This window comes from Neofelis nebulosa, chromosome 5 (assembly GCF_028018385.1).
Source record: "Neofelis nebulosa isolate mNeoNeb1 chromosome 5, mNeoNeb1.pri, whole genome shotgun sequence".
NCBI lineage: Eukaryota > Metazoa > Chordata > Mammalia > Carnivora > Felidae > Neofelis > Neofelis nebulosa.
This window is the reverse complement of record NC_080786.1, coordinates 94,151,120-94,171,773: the sequence shown is the minus strand read 5'-3', so window position 1 is coordinate 94,171,773 and position 20,654 is coordinate 94,151,120. Positions and strand designations below refer to the sequence as shown.

Genomic DNA, 20,654 nt, shown 5'->3' with positions numbered 1-20,654 from the left:
AGTGACTTTCTAAGTTATTTTGGGTCACTGATCCCAGAGGCCTGAAGAAGAGAATTCACAGGGGAAAAGGAGAAAAATCTAGTGGTCAGCAACTTCAGAATGTTTTTACCATCACTATATCTCTGCCTTCCATAAATGCAGTCAGGCTGCCTCTCTGGCATTTCCTTCCATATGCCTGTCTAGGTTTCTTCTGTTAATTCTTCTTTTTGCTCATACTAACCCCTCATCTGCCCACTCTTTGTCTTCTCCCACTCTTGTCTGCACGTTTCCACCCTGACTCTGATGGACAATTCTCCTTTATTCATTTGTCCCTTCCTCCTTTATAAAACTCGGTGTGGCAGGTTCCTCTTTGGAAAAGTTCGTTATGGGGCTTCATGAGTCACCGGGCCAAATCCCTTGTTCAGAGTATCTTCAGTTCCTTTCTGCAATAAAGGACCAATAAAGTCCCTCTTCGGTAGCCTCATACTCTCTTCCTTTTATCCATAGTCCTATTTCCCCCTTTATTTGACTGCATACAGTCATTTTTGCTTTGAACCCATGTTGCTGTCATCACACTTTACATTCCTTGAAAGAACGAATTGCTGCTAACCAGCTAGTCAACACAAACAGGCTGCTGCTACCCAGCAAATGGGTGCATAATCTGTACTGGTTGAAATGGTGCTGCACTTGGCCTCCAGACTTTTGCCCTTTACTCTCTATACTTGTGTTGTTTGAACTTCTGCCTTCCACTGTCTATTTATTCATGTCTCTAGATGGTAACTTAACTTGTCAGGAGCAATGTCTGTGCATACCAGTAATGAACTTTACAATGTGACTGGTCTGGTTACATGAGTAAAGATCTCCCTTGGCAGACTGTGTATTAACTCCTTCAGGGCACTCGGGTTCCACTCAGTCTAATGTTTAACAATTACTGGAACAATTGCGGGAAAGCATGAATGCCATTTCTAAGCAGAAACTACACATAAAGATCTTGTAACAATGGCCCGGTTCTATTCACTCAGCAAACATTGATAGAGTACCCACTATGCACCCAGCTCTGGGCCAGAAACACTCATGAATTTTAATTCCTTTCAATTCCCACAGCTACCCAGGTGAACAAGGAAGGGAAAAATGGAGAAGCTGAGATTCTTTGGAAGGCTGTTAACACTTACATTAGAGAGTAGTAACAAAGGAAGTCAAATCTTAGCAAAGTCTGAGAAGACTTGCCTCCCACTGATCCCCTGTACCAACTGGGACTTCAGCCAAACTGACTCACTTGCCACCTCACCGCCACCTTGCTCTTCTAGGTCTCTGGTCCCTGATATTTCCTTTCCCTGGAATGTCAGCCACACACCCCCACTTCCTCCTACACCACACCCTATATCTCTAGTCTACTTACCAAAACCACACATATTCTGCAAGGCTTATGTCTTCCCTACTCGGAACTCCCATAGCACTTAGGGTCTTCCTAGATGTAATAAAATTATTTAGGAACCTGTCTTATCTTCCCGACGAGAGCACAAAATCCTGGAAAACAGCAATCTTCCTAATATATCTTTTATACCTCAAAACTCCAGTCACATCATTTAACACATTTTGGTTTAAAGCATGAATACAGGAAGTGATTAATTTAATTAACAACACAATAAGAGATCTGGACGGCTTTTCTGGAGGTATTCTAAGTACAAAAGCTAAAGTAATTGACCCAAACACTTACCCTCATATTCCTTCCAGAGAATCCTGAGGGAGGGAGAGGCCCACTTCTTTTTAGTGCCATTCAAAGCACTAAATCTTGTAAATAATTTCTAGGAGCCAGTGTGGGTTGAGGGGATGCACTTGGGCTCCAGAGTCACACAGACCAAGGTCTCCAGCCTACCTCTTCCATTGCATGACCCCAGGGAACTTAATTACCTAAATTAAAGCTTTAGTTTCCTCATCTGCAAAATGAGCCTCCTCACCTTTTTTCTTTTCTACCTAATTGGGCTATGAGAATTAGATGTGTGCATGTGAAGTACCTAGTAGAGCGACACATGGAAGGAACTATATGTCAGCCCCTCTTCTCCCACTGCCCCCCCTCGTGCAACAGGGAACTTTTCATTATTTTTTAAAGATTTTTTAAAAATGTTTGTTTCTTTATTTTGAGAGAGAGAGAGAGAGAGAGAGCGCACATGAGCAGGGGAGGAGGAGAGGGAGAGAGAGAATCCCAAGCAGGTTCCTCCCACTATCAGTGCAGAGCCCAATGCAGGGTTCAAAATCACAAACAGTGAGATCATGACCTGAGCCTAGATCGAGTCAGCCGCTTAACCAACTGAGCCCCCTAGGTGCCCCCAGGGAACTTTTTAAATTGCCAACTATTTTTGAAAGTAACAAAATATTCTGATAGTAATTATTTTTAACAGCTGCCTGTAGCCCATATGGGCACCAGCTGCCAACTTTGGCCATGAGTTTTCCTTTGGGGTTTCAGTTTGCCATGACCAAGGATAGGAAGAGCCACGCTGGGGCACCTGGGGGTGCTTCAGCCCTGCCCAGTCCTCAGCACCCCATGTCTGCCCTTGTTAACATGCAGGACCTCAGTGCATCACTCAGAAGTGCACAGTCTGTATATTCTCCACCTTAAAGAACAACTGAAAGTTACTGATCAGACTCTGGCAAGCTTTACTTTTTTTTTCTTCTTTATAAAATTACAGTAAAAAAAAAAAATGCAATGATTCCTGAGCTTAGTCATCATATTCCCTCCCTTGCTAAATGATTGCCTGACTTCAGTTTGGATGCTTTGGAACACGAGAAGGTGATGCAGGTGATAGTGTGATGGAGTCATGTTATGAAACCTGCAGCAACATTTGCCACCTGGTCCTACTCAGCTGGAATGTTCTCGTGCCCTCAGCTTGGGGGAAATCCTGAAGATGGCCAAAGATGACTCCACTGCTCGTTGCTTCCAGGGCCTGCTGATTTTTGGAAATGTGATTGTTGGTGTAAGTAATGAGTATTTTTCAGGAAATTCTGTTCTTTCTGTAATCACAATTTTTGGATTAATCGAAAGTGGGAGTTTAAAGGAAAACCATGATATACTTACTGGCTTCCTATCTTTTTCTTCCTAATTTCAGGAAATGTGTTAGCAAAATAGGCTAGCTAGAATTTAATTATATAAATAATCGTATGTAACTATGTGATATGTCAAAAAAATGGATATTTCCCTCCCAACTTAAATGGTTTTTTTTAATTTTTAAATTTATATCCAAGTTAGTTAATAATGTAGTGCAACAATGATTTCAGGGTAGATTCCTTAATGCCCCCTACCCATTTAGCCCGTGCCCCCTCCCAAACCCCTCCCTCCCAACTTTAAAACACAAGAATCCAAAAGAAGCCATGTCAACCATGGTCAGTGTGCAAATATTGCCACCACACACACACTTCAGTGTTTCTTTCCTATTTCGCCTTGATTTGATTTGCATGGAACAGTGCTGTTAAGGCTGTTGGGGACAGATGTTTGCATTTACTTGTCCTTATCACACAGAGGCCAGTACCAGGATGGGAGAGTGGCTCAGAGGTCAGGCTGTGTGGGCTCAGTGTGCTGACAGAGCGCTTGAGAGTCACGATCTCTGGGTCTTGGCCCGGCCCTGCCTCTGACTCCATGACTCTGGACAAGTTATCAGCTTTCAAGGACAAGGTCCCTCATCAATAAAATGCAGAGGGTGGGAAAGATAACCACCAAGGTCACTTCCAGCTCTAATGCTCAGTGCCAGACAAAGACTAGTCTAAATATTATAATCCAGGAATTGGGACGAAGGACCGTGGGAGTAGGGGTGGGAGGTTCTGTTCATACAAGATGTTGTTTGAGTGGTTCATGCCCCACAGACTTTAGATGGTCTGAAATTGCCTGGGTCTTTCCCCCAAATAGCAGTAAGACAGAGTGACAGGTGGGAGGAGGCATACATCCTAGTAATAGGATGGAAGGAGCAGTTTGATTTTCTGGTGATGAGTCTCAGTTCATTGCTTTGAGCCTATGCAGAGATGGAGTTAGACTCTCTTACTAACCCCTCCCCACACTTTTGCATCCCTTTTCCAACGCTGTTGCACTACCAGCCTGACAGAATGCCCTCTGCCCCCAGATGTGCGGCATCGCCCTGACTGCAGAGTGCATCTTCTTTGTATCCGACCAACATAGCCTCTACCCGCTGCTTGAAGCCACTGACAATGATGACATCTATGGGGCAGCCTGGATTGGCATGTTTGTTGGCATCTGCCTCTTCTGCCTGTCCGTTCTAGGCATTGTAGGCATCATGAAGTCCAACAGGAAAATTCTTCTGGCGGTGAGAGCTTAAAACTCCACGGTTGCCTCCTGGGCCAATTTCGATGGATTCTTTTCTTCTTCCCTGAGCATAGTGATTTGGCTTTTAGTGGGCTAAGTGGGAGCAGAGAGAGACAGGTAAGGGGAGAGAAGGAGGAAACACTCTCCCTGCAGTGAAGCTTGACCATTTTGGGGGCAAAGATGCCCTCCACTATTTCAAGTCCAGAAGATTCCAGTACAGAGAACCCAAAGGAGAGAAACCTGATGGTGACCCTGTTGAGTATTTTCCAGATCTGTGCTTCTCCAACCAGCTGCAGCCAGTGGGTTCAGCCAGGAGCTACATAGGCCAAAGCAGAGACAGAGTGAGAATTTGATGATTAGAGTTTTTCTCTTGACAACAAGTAGTTTAAAGTATTATTTTAATATTAATCAGTGATATTTTAGGATATAAAATACAAAATATGCATGAATTTTTAAGAGAAAGCATTAGCTTCTTCAGAAATTTTTGAGCCCAAGGCTGATGATTTTGTATAATGACCTGCATTTCCTACATTATACATTCACTCTGCTTTTCAGGGCCCCTAGGAAACCTTGATGCACAGCACTAGAGAATTCGGCTTCAGCTCCATCTGCCTGTGGAGGCTCTAACGCTGCGCACCCACAGAGAAGCTTTTGCCCCAAGCCACAGACAATCATGCCCTCCCTTTGTAGATGGAAGCAAATTTGCAACCAGCTGAGTTAAGAACCCTTGGTATTGGGTCTAGACCTCTATTCTCTGCCCCCATGCTCAGGTCAATGGTTTCTCACACTGTGATGGGGTCCCACCCCCACTCCCCACCCTGAAATAACTCTCCTACCCAAATGCTGAAGGACCTGAGTTACATCTTTATGGAACAAGCCCAGCAACTTAAAGTGCTTGTCGGTTTACTTTTCCTGTGATCTAAACATTGTCCTGGCACCCAGGGAATGCAGAACTTTTACATTCTCTGATTCCTTTAGTGTGAGTTAAGTTCCAGGGCAAAAGCACCCACTTTTTTGGGTGGGGACAACAATGCAGGGAAAGGGAGAGGAGGGGCAGGTGTCCTCAGAGACCAGCTTCACCTGCATCCTGGTCTCACTTTGGGCCCTCCATGTATTCCTGACACAGCCAGAAGGAAACATTGTTCACCGTGCCCTGCAGAGAAAAGGAGCAGTGCCCCTTCCAAGGGGCTGACGGAGAAAACACCTGAACCCTGGGCCTCCTGTCTGGAGTGTCTCTAAGGGGTTTCTGAGCCTTTCCAAGAAGAGTCATCAAGCTCTTTTTTTTTTTTCAGAGATTTTACTTTTAAGTAATTTCTACACCCAACGTGGGACTCAAACTCACAACCCCGAGATCAAGAGTCACATGCTCTATTGACTGAGCCAGCCAGGCACCCATAACACAAAGCTCTGACAAAGAACAAGGCAGCGAATGTTTTGAGGCCTCTGAAGGTGCTCCTGCTCCAGCCAGAGCCTTTATCCAAGCTGAGTAATTAGGGCAGCAGAGGGTCCTGCTCAGAGAGCTGCCCAGCTGCCCCTGCCCAGGGAGAGAGGACCGTTTTCCCTGCCCTCCCCCACAGACACTGCAGCAGGGGACCAACAGTGAATGTGCAAGGCTGAGGAAAGCAAAGACAGACCCTCACAAATAGTTCCCATCCCTGATTCAGAGGCAACTTGCTGTTCAGATATTTTCCAGTCACAAACAGGGGCTGCATGGTGGGGAGGCATCATGTGAACACGTGCATGCATGCATGTGAGTGTGGACACACACACATGAGAGCAACACCACACAGCAAGGTCTGTTCCACTCACCTGGCCCGTAACTGGAAGGGTGGGGGTTGAGAGAAGAATGCCGGTGAAGAGCTGTGTACCTGGAGGCTGCCTGCTCCTCTCAGGACCCTTGTCAACAGGGACAATGGATATTAAACACAATCCGGTCATCTTTTTCTGACCTTTGTAATTCTAAATTTCCAGTAAACAGTAAAGAAAATTTATCTTAATGAGGGGATTTTTGAAGCTGTATATAGTGTCCAATCCACCAAAACTCTTTTGCCAGCCATTGAACACACACAGGCACGCACACCCCAGTTCATTCTCTTGTATTTGTTTTTCTCAGTTAAAGTAGAAATATAGAATATACCGGAGTGAGAAAGCTCTGTATTCAATAGCCATTTGTTGTCTGGGGATAAGGAGAGAATTGAGCTGATTAGCACCTAGCACCTAGCACCCAGACTTGCTCCAAGCAGCTGATCAATGAAGGTTTGTTGAATAATTTCATTATTGATTAGATGGTTACACTTTGATGAATATGCTGAAAGAATATAACAATTTTTTTTAATTCTCTCTTTGGAGATACATGTAATGCTTTTTTTTAATTTGTTTCCCTTCCAGTATTTCATTCTGATGTTTATCGTATATGGCTTTGAAGTGGCATCTTGTATCACAGCAGCAACACAACGAGACTTTGTGAGTACAATCACAAAAAGCACAGAGCAAAAATGATCACATGAATCATTGTTATCATCATAACAATATAAGAGCTGACACGTATTAAGCCCTTACACTGTACCAGGCACTCCAATATGTGCATTAATATTAAATACATAACTACATGGGGCACCTGGGTGGCTCAGTTGGTTAAGCCTCCGACTTCAGCTCAAGTCATGATCTCGCGGTCCATGAGTTCGGGCCCTGCGTCGGGCTCTGTGCTGACAGCTCAGAGCCTGGAGCCTGGAGCCTGTTTCAGATTCTGTGTCTCCCTCTCTCTGTCTCTCTCTGTCTCAAAAATAAATAAACGTTAAAAAAAAAATAAAAAAGGGGCGCCTGGGTGGCTCAGTTGGTTAAGCGGCCGACTTCGGCTCAGGTCATGATCTCACGGTCCGTGAGTTCGAGCCCCGCGTCGGGGTCTGTGCTGACAGCTCGGAGCCTGGAGCCTGCTTTGGATTGTGTGTCTTCCTCTCTCTCTCTGCCCCTCCCCGGCTCTCACTCTGTCTCTCTCTGTCTCAAAAATAAACATTAAAAAAATTTAAATATATAACTACTTAATCCTCATAAGAACTCTATGAAGTAGGTATTATTACTGTGGTCATTTTATAGATTTAAAAAAAAAATGAGACTTAAAAAGGTGAAGTAACTCGTCCAAGGTTACACAACTGGTAAGGGAAGGAGAAGAATCCTGAGTCCAGGCAGAGCGACTCCAGGACCCAAGCTTGTACTGTTGTGCTCTTCCCCACACTGCAGTAACCTCTAGCCCTCCAACAGGATGGGCAATAATCCACAGCATCTAAGACTTCCTCTCAATTCAGCATCCCTCATCTCTCCTTTTCTCTATTTCCCAGTTCAAGCCACCCTACGATGCCTGCCCCCTGCCCTAGTCTCACTGGGATTTCTTTGAGGATGGTAGACTTTAAATTCCCCCTCATAAGAACTTCAGACATGCAAAGCAACCTCCCACATACACCACCCTTCTTGGTGCCTCTGAGCACAGTTTTACTCCAGCAGTTTTACTCCAGAAGATAACGTTCAGTGCCCCCAGCAACAGGCAGAGCAAATCATTTTGCTTCCTTGGGGATGAGTGTGCTAACTCTTCTTCTTGTGTTGCCTCCTCCTACCATAGTTCACGCCCAACCTCTTCCTGAAGCAGATGCTGGAGAGGTACCAAAATAATAGCCCTCCAAACAATGACGACCAATGGAAAAACAATGAAGTCACCAAGACCTGGGACAGACTCATGCTCCAGGTAATGCCTGCAGTCTTGGGGAGACTCCAGTATCCAGGTGTGAAGACGTGGTTGGAAGTGAAGTCAAAGTGTGGGGACCACAGTCTCTAGGCCGTTTCCTTCAAAAAGAGACTGGACATAGGCAAATTCATTTATTCCTCTCATCTATGCCTCTTGTGTGCACATCACTCAGTGGGACCCCAAGATCTCTATTTTATTCTCAATCCATGATGTTGATTAACTTCCATTTAGGGATAATGACATTGTTAAGAAATCTAGAGGCACATGCTGCCTCTTAGAACTCAGGCATCACCTACATTAAAAGAAAAAGTTTCCTTCTCCACACCACACTGAACTCAAGTGGCAATCATTCCCTATTTTGCTTATTTAGTACCTATGGGCTAGTCCTCCTAAGGACCATGGGGTATGAATTGATTTGAATGCCCACTTTTCTCTAACTGGCCATCATACCTTATATGCAAGTTTATCTTAAATATCATCAAAAATCCAAGTCTTTCAGAATATCCATAATCACCCCTACTGCCTTTGTAAACTTTTATCCCTACATAAACCCGAATCTGACCCAACTCTCACACTGCCCCCTCTCTCCCCTCCCCTCTACCTGCTCACAGTACGTCATCAGCAAACTCCCATATAGCCTCTGTGCCTTCTTTAATGTCTCTTTACCCTCTATCTTCTATCATTTCCTTCATTTATCTGAATATTCCTATTCCAATAATTCTTTTTACCCCATTAGAAACTCCAACTCATTGGCCACTTTTTTTACTTTCTATCACTCTTCTGACCATAGGTCACATACTTTTTCCACTCTTTTAACAAGAACTAAGCCCTTTGAATGGAAATGGGAATGCCCACATATTTTGAAAAACCTTCTTACCAACTTTTAAAAGCCCAGTCTAAAATAATCCTGGCTCAAACTTAACCATTCTTCCCCAAAAGTCTCAGGTCAAAATGCAGGATACTTATTTCCCTTGGTGAGAGATTTTCCATAATCCAGTAGCAAAATAGGACATGCTTTAAAGACAGCTGATTTATCATCAAGTTTGTTGCGAAGTATTTATTCTAAACGTTGAGAGGGGCCTGTAGTTTTAAGTTCCTCCCTTGAAACATTTGAACAGAATTTAGAAAAAGGAAGGAAAATGATGTGAAGTATGTTTCCTCCCTTAACCTCAACTCTATCCAGATTGTGAGGACATTAGCTAAGTGTTCACTGATCTTCGTTTCCTATGTAGAGACATAGCTGTGTGCCACCAGGTTTTGGTTATTTTTTTTTCCCATTATTAAAGTCATACATAATTACTTTAGAAAATGTTAAAAATATAGAAATGTAAAATAGGAATTATTCCTAATTTCTTCACCACTAGAAGTTTTAATTTTCTGATTTTTGATTTGCTCATATGTCGTGAGACTAATTATAGCTCTCTCACACTGCTGTATCAAGATATTCATATTAATAATAATTAACATTTAGCAAGGGTTTACTATGGACCAGGCGTTGTACAAAACAGATTAGGTGCATTAACTAATCCTCACTGAAACTCTGAGGACCATGGGCTGTGTTAAGGAAACTAGGCCATGTTTTACAGTTAAGGAAAATGAGGCATAGGGAGTTGAACTCATCAAAGGCCATGGAGCTCATCAATAGCTAGTAAAGTAACAAATGTTGAAGTATTTTCCAACCTCTAAAACGTAAGTTATTAATACCCTCAGCTCTTGTTTGGGGAATTTTATTTTATTTTTATTTTGTTTTTTTCTTAATTTTTTTAACATTTATTTATTTTTTTGAGACAGAGAGAGACAGAGCATGAACGGGGGAGGGTCAGAGAGACAGGGAGAGACATAGAATCCGAAACAGGCTCCAGGCTCTGAGCTATTGGCACAGAGCCCGACGCGGGGTTCGAACTCACAGACCATGAGATCATGACCTGAGCTGAAGTCAGATGCTCAACCGACTGAGCCACCCAGACGCCCCTGTTTGGGGAATTTTAGTAAACGCAAGATATGGTATACTTTCCGTATCTTCTTTGTCCATAAAATCTCAGTTGCTACATTGATGGCTCTAGCAAGGACCATGAAAGAGAATTTTGTATCTCTCTTCCACTGACAGGACAATTGCTGTGGTGTAAATGGTCCATCAGACTGGCAGAAATATACGTCTGCCTTCCGGACCGAAAATAATGATGCCGACTATCCCTGGCCTCGTCAGTGCTGTGTGATGGACAGTCTTAAAAAACCTCTCAACCTGGAGGCCTGCAAGCTAGGAGTGCCTGGTTACTACCACAAGCAGGTGAGTCCTCGCCACCCCAGACCGGCCAGGTTTCCTGCTCTTCATGAGGGAAATACTGCTTAACTGTAGGTAATAGTCTCTCATAAAGAATTCCGCATCCTTTTTCCTAAACCTTTTGTCAACTATTTCCTTCTCTGGTAGTAAAATATGGATGCTAAGATTAGCAGGGTGATCTGGGAAAATCTGCATATTAAAAGAATCGACAGAACATGAGAATTGCAATAACAAAGTCCAACTTTTTAAAATGCAAACTATTTGCACAATGTACAGAATTGGTGTTTCGATTTTTTTTAACATTTATTTTTGAGAGAGAGAGAAAGAGAGAGTGAGAGAGAGCATGAGCAGAGGAGGGACAAGAGAGAGGGAGACACAGAATCTGAAGCAGGCTCCCAGCTCTGAGCTGTTAGCACAGAGCCCAAGGCGGGGCTCAAACCCATGAACCAAGAGATCATGACCTGAGCCGAAGTCAGATGCTTAATCAACTGAGCCACCTAGGGACCCCTAGAACTGGTATTTCAAAAACTATTTACATTAAGCAAAGATTTGCTCTATTTTTGCAAAATGTAAATTGGAAGGGGTGTATAAAGAGAGAATGCTTTGCTAATTTCCAAAGCAATGGCAATTGCTGATGGTAAATGCAGTAATTATATAACCACATTCCTTATTCAGTGATAATATAGGATAATACTTTTCTTCGTGTTTATTTTTTATTTTGAGAGAGAAAGCTAGCATGTGAGTGGGGGAGGGGAAGAGAGAGAGAGAGAGAGAGAGAGAGAGAGAGAGAGAGAGAGAGAGAGAATCCCAAGCAGGCTCCACCCTGTCAGCTTGAAGCCCAACATGGGGCTCAATCTCATGAACCATGAGATCATGACCTAAGCCAAAGTCAAGAGTCAGTGGCTTAACCAACTAAGCCACCTAGGTTCCCCTAGGATAGTCTTAATAAAATATTAGATTGGTGATTTGGTTACAGATGGTTTTTGAGTGTTTCCAGCCTGATGAGAATGATATAATGATCCTGAAAACTAATATTTATTGAGTACTTACTAAAGCCAGACACTGTTCCAAGTACCATATGTATATTAACTTGTTTAAAGGTCAAAGTTAGGGGGCACCTGGGTGGCTCAGTTCGTTGAGCGTCTGACTTTGGCTCAGATCGTGATGTTACAGTCCATGGGTTCAAGCCCCACATCAGGCTCTGTGCTGACAGCTCAGAGCCTGCAGCCTGCTTCAGATTCTGTGTCTCCCTCTCTCTCTCTGCCCCTCCCCTGCTCACTCTCGCACATGCACACTCTCTCTCTGTCTCTCAAAAAGAAATAAAAACGTTAAAAAAAAGTAGGCACCATTATGATTCTTACTTTAGGGATGAGGAACTAAGATGTAGAGATATAAGAAGTACCTAGCCCAAGGTCACTCAGCTAGTAAATGGTTGAATCAGGATTCATACCCCAGCAGTCTAGTTCCGGAGCCTAGACTGTAAGCCAAGAAAGAATTTGGAAATATTCCCAAATAGCCCAACGCGAATCCTCGTATCATTGTAGCCAGCCTCTGAAAGGTTTATACTGCTTTGCGAGTTACCATTTTGAGGAAAGTTGGTTGTGTGCCAGTTTGTTAAATAATTTGAGAAATGTCAGACTCCTTAGTCTGGCAGTAAATAATGCAATGTGCACGTTTAGAATGAAGGACACTGTACAGCTGATCATCATCCCACATCTGGAAGGGTGCCTGGACTGGGATTGGATGCATTAATCTGGAAAAGGACGTAGGAGTGATGTAGATTATTTTGCAGAGTCCTTCAAAGCAACCCTTATTTAGCTTTTGAGCAGCATTGTTTTAGTGTCATTTTAATCAGGTACATTCAGACTGCTCTAAAGATTCAATTTGTTCCTTATAATCACAATATGCAATATAATTATCACTCTCAGGAGTAATAAAATGCTTTCCATATTTCAACCTTGGCACTGACCCTCACAAACATATCTTGATTGGACTGTAATTACATAGAAATTATATCGTCTCTGTGAGAGAGACAGAAAGGGGTATTTGCCCTCAGATAATCAGTTTATCTCCCTAGGACATGTGATGTTCTAGTAGGGAGGGACCTTCACTCGAGTTTTGACAACCCTTCTCACATTCTCCCTTTCGGTTCCTTGGCCTCACCTGTCCTTAACATTTCCATCTCCTTACCCACCCACCAGCTACACCACAGCTACAAACTCATCATCACGCAACCCTACTCTCCTGCCAAATTCCTGGACCTGAAATTCTTCTCTCTGTCCCCGTCTCTAACTTCCTTCTGTCTCTAACTCCCCGTGCTCCTACTTTCTCAATCTCACTCATTCTTCACTCTCGACAAAGTTCTTCTATTCTAATCCTTTCCACTTCTCCCCCTCCTGGTCCTCCAGATTCCCACACACCACAATCCTTTCCACGTTATAAGTCCTGCTAATTCTATAGCAATCCCTTTCCACAAAGCAAAATATGCCACCCAGTACTTCATACACTGTACTTCTGTCATTGCAGTTGACATATCGTAAGTATTTTTTCACAAGGCTCCTTTTTTCTGAGTCCCCTTGAGGGCCATGCATTACTCCATTCTGTGTCTCCAGTACCCCACAGGCTGCCTGGCACAATGCAGGCATTGGGGAATGTTTGGTGGGTGGGTGGTTGAAGAGATAAATGACTCTTTTTCATATCCATATTGTGGCTTTTCGAAATCTGCATAAATGAAGGCTAACAAAATTAGGGATGTCATCATAAGTGTGGTGATAATAGAAATCAACCAGGGCGCCTGGGGGGCTCAGTCGGTTCAGTGTCTGACTCTTGATCTCAGCTCAGGTCATGATCTTGCAGTTCCTGAGTTTGAACCCCATGTCGCGCTCTGCGATGACAGCACAGAGCCTGCTTGGGATTCTCTTTCTGCCCTTCTTCTCTCTCCCTCTCTCGCTCTTTCTTCCCTCTCTCTCTCTCTCTCTCTCTCTCTCTCTCTCAAAATAAACTTAAACAAATAAATAAGTAAACCAGAATTTCACATAGCATGTAAGATGCAGGTATATGTATTCTTACTCATGCTCCAACTGCCCTAGAAACGCTACGCGCTATCTAATCACTATACCTCAAGAACATTATCACAGAACTAAGGAAGACCGAAGTAAGCACCACTACAATGATAAAAAGGCATCATGAAAAGGCACTAAATAAGAAGAGGTGAAAAACCTGGGGCTTTTGTCTGTGAGTTCCATGAGAACAATACCCATGTCTGTCTTGTCACTGCTGAATGTCCAGCCCAGTGCCTGGCACCTAAGTGGGCTTTTGTACATGTTAGGACAAATGACCCCCCTCCCAGGAATGTCAGGAGGATCAGTGAGTAATGGATACAGGAGTGTTTGTGAACTATTGTGTCACGAATGATATTGTCATAATCATCTCTTCGTATCATGTTCCATTCATTCTATCAATGTTTATTGGGTGCCTATTTTGTGCCAGGCACTTGTGCTGGGTTCTAGAGATTCAACAATGAGCACAATAAGATCCCTGCCCTCCAGAGCTTACACTGTAGTATGGGAGGCACCAAACAAGTTACCAAGTAAATACATGATACGTTCCAGGTAGTGATAAATGCCATAGACAGAAATAAAGCAGGGTAGGTATATAAGGAATGATAGGGTTTTTTTTCTCTATGGTGGTCAGGAAAGGCTTTGTTGAGATAGTATCTGCATAGAGTTCTGAATTAAGTGAGGAAATGAGACCCTGACTTAAAGAAGATTGGGGAAGAGAGTTCTAAGGAAAAGAAGCAGCAAGTGCAAAGGCTCTGAAGTGGGAGCATTCTTAGCTTTTTAAATTTTTTTAGTTTATTCATTTTGGAAAGAGAGAGAGAGCGAGCACAAACAGTGGAGTGGCAGAGAGAGAAGGAGAGACACAGAATCTTAAGCAGGCTCCAGGCTCTGAGGTGTCAGCACAGAGCCCGACGCAGGGCTCAAACCCATAACTGTGAGATCATGACGTGAGCTGAAGTCAGAGACTTAACCTACTGAGCCACCCAGGCACCCCTGTTAGCATTTTAGAGGAACACCAAGGACATCAGCATGGCAAGGTCAGAATGAGTGGAGGAGTAGAAGGCAAGGATGATCTAGGATTTGTAGGGCTTGAATCTGCAGGGAAGGATCCCCCTTAGGAAAAAAAAAACTGAAAATACGCATACAAAATTAGGTGCAGGGCCTTGAAATGGTCTTGCAAGTAAGCAGCCCTGAAGCTTAAGCTCATTAGCTTTGCAGGGAAACAGCTTCTGGTATAGGAAGCTGGGGTCATAGAGGCAGTACTGGGTGGCTCAGTTGGTTAAGCGTCCGACTTTGGCTCAGGTCATGATCTCACGGTCCGTGAATTCGAGCCCCGCGTCGGGCTCTGTGCTGACAGCTCAGAGCCTGGAGCCCGTTTCAGATTCTGTATCTCCCTCTCTCTCTGCCCCTCCCCTGTTCATGCTCTGTCTCTCTCTGTCTCAAACATAAATAAACGTTAAAAAAAAAAAATTTTTTTTTAAATGTCAGACTAAAATAGCAGCACCTTTGTTAGACTGATAAAGACACAAAATAATGTGATATAGAGTAGCTGTTGAACAGAATTATTTCTATCCCCTCGGCAGAGCCCTGTTAATACCTGGATGTCCACGGGGATGTTGAAATAGCCTGGTTATGTTAAATTAGACTTTGGAAGAGTATTGATACAAATAGATATCTGCTTTTCCCCCATCTCTTACATCTTTCTCTCTGGTTCCTCTCACACCCATGTGGGATCACCTGCCCCTCCAGGGCTGCTACGAACTCATCTCTGGACCGATGAACAGACATGCCTGGGGGGTTGCCTGGTTTGGATTTGCCATTCTCTGCTGGACTGTGAGTATTTCCCTGCACAAGTTAAGGAGAGGACTTGAGATTAACCCCTGGTTAATCCAGCCACACTAGACAGTCTGGAAACAAAACCTTGGACCTGAGGGCTAGTCAGGACCAGACCAAGGACAGTGGATTCCCCTGACAAGTGGGTGTTTATATCCCCTACCAGGGAAGAGATGTGCCCTACTAGCCACATCCTTCTTCAGGCTGATGGGGAAGCATTTGCCTGCCCTTCCGGCTCTCTAGATCTCATGAATTCATTATAGTTAAATACCAAACACTGTCAGCTCCCTAGATGGCTCCTGCCCAGCACTGATCTGCGTTTGCTCCTTCCAAAGAGCTGCCTCCTCCAGGCTCACCTCATCTACTTTATCTGATGTTCATGCAACAGAAAGGTAGGGCAGTGGTTCTCAGCCCTGGCTGCGCATTAAAACTTCCTGGGAGAGCTCGGGGAAAAGAAACTATGCATGAGCCCCAAACTCTGAGATTCTGATTCGGTGGATCTAGGGGCAGGACCCAGGCATTTAAAAAAAAACATTTTTTTTTTCCACATAATTCTAATTTGCTGTCAGGATTTAGAGCCACTCATTGCATTCAGGAAGAAGTTCTAAACTTTTGGTTTCAGAACGCCTTCACACTCTCAAAAATTACTGAGGACTCCACCAAGCTTTTATTTATGGGGGCTATATCTATTTATAGTTACGCTATTAGAAATTAATGCAGAATTTTAAAAAATACTTATTAATTCATTTAAAGTAATAATAAACTGATTACATGTTACTGTTAACAATATATTTTTGTGAAAAAAGTGCCTATTTTCTAAAACAAAAACGATGAGAAAAGTAGCATTGTTTTACATTTTTAAAAGTATCTTCGGTGTCTGGTTTTAATAGAAGACAGCTGGGTTCTCATATTTGCTTCTTCACTTCCTCTGTTATAGTATATTGCTTAGGTTGAAGGATTTTAAGAAAATCCATCCTCACACTGATAGGTAGTGAAAAAACCAAGAATGTTTTGATAGCCTTATCTAAACGTAACTGTGAATATTCTTCTTTGATATTACACAAAGCTTGACAGCTAGTAGTTTTTAAACATTAGTTGCAATGTGATTCTAAAATTATGTCAACAAACTTTTCAGACTGTTATATTAAAATAGGTTACATCAGTTTGTCTTGAAATTTGCATACGTCATTTACCCGTTCGTGATTCTATTAACAACATGCATCGGTTATTTGGGAAAATATTGGTTCACTGTGTTATGCTGATCTTCCAAATGTAGGCTGAATTCTCTATGCAATATCAATAAATCACATTCATTGTTATTGCCATATTGGAAAGGACCTTAAGCATGGGGGTGCTATGGGCCCATCATGACAGAAACAAGTTTCCTGAGTTTTGCTTGAGTGCCCAAATTTATCACTGGCAACAAGTATTGTCAGTTGTTTTCCTCAAAATGACAGACTCACTTTGTAAAATTTTGAGACAATGTCTGCCAAACATCCAATCTGAATAACTGTAGCTTGTCTATTAGTCATTTTTTCAAGTAAAAGTCATGTTGCATGAAAAAATGGCTGGTTTATATACAACTCAATTACACAAGTGCTTTGCCTTCAGACAACCATCAGGTTTCACTATGCAACAAACTGCTTTGTGCATACTTTGTTTCAAGAATATTAAAAAAGATGTATATTCAAAGGTGAACACTTAATAAAATTAGCAATTCTTACTGCTTCACCAAAAACAACCTTAAAATTCTAAAACTCTAAATCTCTTAAGTCTGCCTTTTTTTTTTTTTTTTAATTTTTTTTTCAACGTTTTTTATTTATTTTTGGGACAGAGAGAGACAGAGCATGAACGGGGGAGGGGCAGAGAGAGAGGGAGACACAGAATCGGAAACAGGCTCCAGGCTCCGAGCCATCAGCCCAGAGCCTGACGCAGGGCTCGAACTCACGGACCGCGAGATCGTGACCTGGCTGAAGTCGGACACTTAACCGACTGCGCCACCCAGGCGCCCCAAGTCTGCCTTTTTTTTTTTACTGCAAGTACACAGCAGTGAAGAATACACTGACTACTAACACAGTTTAGTGCCTCTACCTTAAATCCTGCTAAGATGCCAGCAGTTTTACTTTCCACTGCTTTGCATCATCAGTACAAATGTGAAAACAGTAAAAAGGGCAAAAAAAAAAAAAAAAAGTCTTAACATTGTTATGCAAAAGGTCTTGACCTCATGGACACCCACAAGGGTCCCTTGGGTGGTTATGCACCACACTTTAGGAAATGCTGGGTTTGGGGTGAGAAGCTGAGTGAGGCAGGCAGGAAGGGAAAATCATTTCCTCTGAGAAGTCATCGGTGGTCCCTCACCCACCCTCAGGAACTCCCACAACACTCTGCACACACCTCTGTCATGTAATGGTCACTCTACTACAATGTATTTGTCTCCGCCAAAAGCCTGGGAACCAGCAGCTTTCTGTATCCCCAGTGCTTAGCAGAGCACATGGCATGTGCTTGATACTTTGCTGAATGAATGAAAAATTGTAACAGTGAAGTTCCTATTCAGCCATGCTAGCAGGAACTGTGGGATAATGTTTAAAGGCTCTCAAGGACCTTAAAACTCCAGACCAGTTAAAAACCCTTGACATTTCCACAAGCCTCAAATGGACTCTGAATCTAGGAAGCCCCCCTGAATGAAATTCAAAAGAGGGAAGGGAAGGAAACCAAGTGTAGTGAGGACCTGCTATGGACAAGGTGTCATATCCAATGCTTTTAGCATTAAATCCCTAGAATAATAGCTAGGTAGGTAGCCAGTCTCCTTGGTTAAGTTCCTCACTCTCTCAGTCTCTTCACTGGTTTCTGGAAGCACTCAGTGGAGTTATATGCATAGCACTCAGGACAGTGTCTGATGTGTAGTACGTAGTCAATAAACTTCAGACGTTAGCAGTAATGCTATTTTATGATCTCATTCCATCTTCTAACTTGGGGGGTAGGTGAAGAAGATGGTACTATCTCTACTTTCCAGATGTAGGGAGGGAGGAGCAGAGCTGCAGAAGAACCCAGATATTCCAGCCCCTTGCCTGAGTCAAATGCCTTGAGTTCTGTGGCATTCTGCAGGGGCAGCCGTACCAGGTCATAAGCATTTTTGGGAAAAGACGGAGTCCTGTGGGAGGAGAGGTTCAATAGTAGAAGGTAAGAAAATTGTACCTCCAAATGGTACATACGAGAAATAGGAAGCCACTGGAGGGTCATTAGCCCTGATGGGAAGAAGAAAGGATTTCCCCAGGGGGGCTAGTTTAGCACAGAGGTGAGAGGAGCAATCCCAGAAGATGGCAAGTCTGGGTGCAGTTTGGGACAGGGAGGTGGGAAATGGGGAAGGTGTGTCTGAGTGGCAGGATAGTTACCTCTGCCCCATGAGGTGTTGTTTGTTTGTTTGTTTTTAGTTTATTTGCTTATTTACTAAGAGAGAGAGAGAATGCAAGCAGGGGAGGGGCAGAGAGGGAAAAAGAGAATCCCAAGCAGGCTCCATGCTGCCAACGTGATCTCAAGAACTGTTAGATAGTGACCTGAGCCAAAATCAAGAGCTGGTCACTTAGCAGACTGAGCCACCCTGGTGTCCCTGCCCCACAAGGTTTCTTAAGGTGAGATTACTCTTAAAAATTCAGCATCATCTAAGCCTGAGTGAACCTAACATCCTTTTTTTTTTTCTTCTTCAATATATGAAGTTTATTGTCAGATTGGTTTCCATACAACACCCAGTGCTCATCCCAAAAGGTGCCCTCCTCAATACCCATCACCCACCCTCCCATCCCTCCCACCCCCCATCAACCCTCAGTTTGTTCTCAGTTTTTAACAGTCTCTTATGCTTTGGCTCTCTCCCACTCTAACCTCTTTTTTTTTTTTTTTTTCCTTCCCTTCCCCCATGGGTTTCTGTTAAGTTTCTCAGGATCCACATAAGAGTGAAACCATATGGTATCTGTCTTTCTCTGTATGGCTTATTTCACTTAGCATCACACTCTCCAGTTCCATCCACGTTGCTACAAAGGGCCATATTTCGTTCTTTCTCATTGCCATGTAGTACTCCATTGAACCTAACATCCTTTTCCCCCCAAGTATGAGATGTTTCTAAAACAATTCCTTATTTATTTTTTGGCCTTTCTATTCTAGTTTTGGGTTCTCCTGGGTACCATGTTCTACTGGAGCAGAATCGAATATTAGGAATGAAGTGTCACCATTATACCACCTTCCTCCAGCGACTCTGGACCGTGTGCTGCAAGCTTGCTTTCCCAGTATATATCTCACATCTGAGCCCTGAGGGGATGTGTGCATTCTTACTCAAATTACCAAGTCAGTTGGTGTGGTGTTCCTCTGAGCTCTCAGCCTCTCAAAATTCTCACTAGTGTTTTCAGCTTGGTCTGTGGTTCTGCGACATTTTTATACATGGTAGGAAAAGGAGACTTTAGAAAGACGGTAACTACTTCCACCCCTGTTTATGTTTAATTTGGGGGCATAAAGACATCCACAGGAACCTGTGATATCGCAGTAAGCCTAAGTCTGTATTTGGAAGGCAAATATTCCTCACTGCTTTCTAAAAGAGACTTCCAAAGGCTTTTATTCAAGTCAAATTTGCACAGGTGGGAGAACTAAGGAAAAGTTGGCCTTTGTTCTATGGCCTTTGTTCTTTGGTGTCTTTGGCCTTTGTTCTATGGTGTCTCCCATCTACGCAGACTCATGTGATTCCCTTAATGCCAACTTAGGACACCTTTATTCTCCAGGACAATATCCAACCTTGAGTTAATAGTGGTTGAAACTTCCTCTCAGACACAGCAGAGTGATATGTTGTGTATTAAGCTCAGTTCTCCCATGAAAAGTATATGGACTTTTGGGGACAAAGAAGGGGCTTGTCACATATTCACCCATGTCAACTTTTAAAACACCTTTCAAACAAGAGAGAAGCAAGCTGGCTATTAGCTACATGATTTATGGTGATTTCTGTTACTGTCAAAATATTCCTCTTCTGAACTGTTTCTATTTGTGGTCCTGAAAGAAATTCTTATAATTCAATATTTGTTTGTCTAGTCTTATAAATAAAGAAGGCTTTTAAATATGTTCACCTTGTTTTGTGTTTACCCATGGCATAATTGGTCATATACAAGTATAACAAAATGAGTGGACCAACCGCAGAGCCTTTTAGGCTCATGGGAATTAAAGTGTAGGAGATGGAAAATGCAATAGGGTGAGGTTTCCTGCTGGATACTCTGTAACCCTGCTGTGCAGTTAAATGGTTGGAACTTCTAAATTTACTTTCACTTTTCACTCCTGCTGCACTTAGCCCAATAGCAGTGATGGAGCTCCAGCTCTTCAATCCTTTTCTTCTACAAAGGAAGCATCTCAAACTTCCAACTGCTGAACTGTGTCCCCTAGGAAGGAAATGTATGTTTCCTTCATGGTCTTACTCGCAGATGACTC

General features: G+C 43.1%; 1 protein-coding gene across 1 annotated transcript in view; it reads left to right on the top strand.

Moving 5' to 3' along the window:
- UPK1B (uroplakin 1B) overlaps window positions 1-20,294 on the top strand; it is a 29,081-nt gene extending 8,787 nt beyond the window's left edge. Inside the window, exons 2-8 of the mRNA XM_058731336.1 lie at window positions 2,864-2,951; window positions 4,089-4,289; window positions 6,677-6,751; window positions 7,902-8,024; window positions 10,132-10,311; window positions 15,114-15,197; window positions 19,353-20,294. Of these exons, the coding sequence (XP_058587319.1) occupies window positions 2,883-2,951; window positions 4,089-4,289; window positions 6,677-6,751; window positions 7,902-8,024; window positions 10,132-10,311; window positions 15,114-15,197; window positions 19,353-19,403 (783 nt within the window). The 5' untranslated portion in view covers window positions 2,864-2,882 and the 3' untranslated portion in view covers window positions 19,404-20,294. The remainder of the gene's footprint in view (window positions 1-2,863; window positions 2,952-4,088; window positions 4,290-6,676; window positions 6,752-7,901; window positions 8,025-10,131; window positions 10,312-15,113; window positions 15,198-19,352) is intronic.
- The last annotated feature ends 360 nt before the right edge of the window (window positions 20,295-20,654 follow it).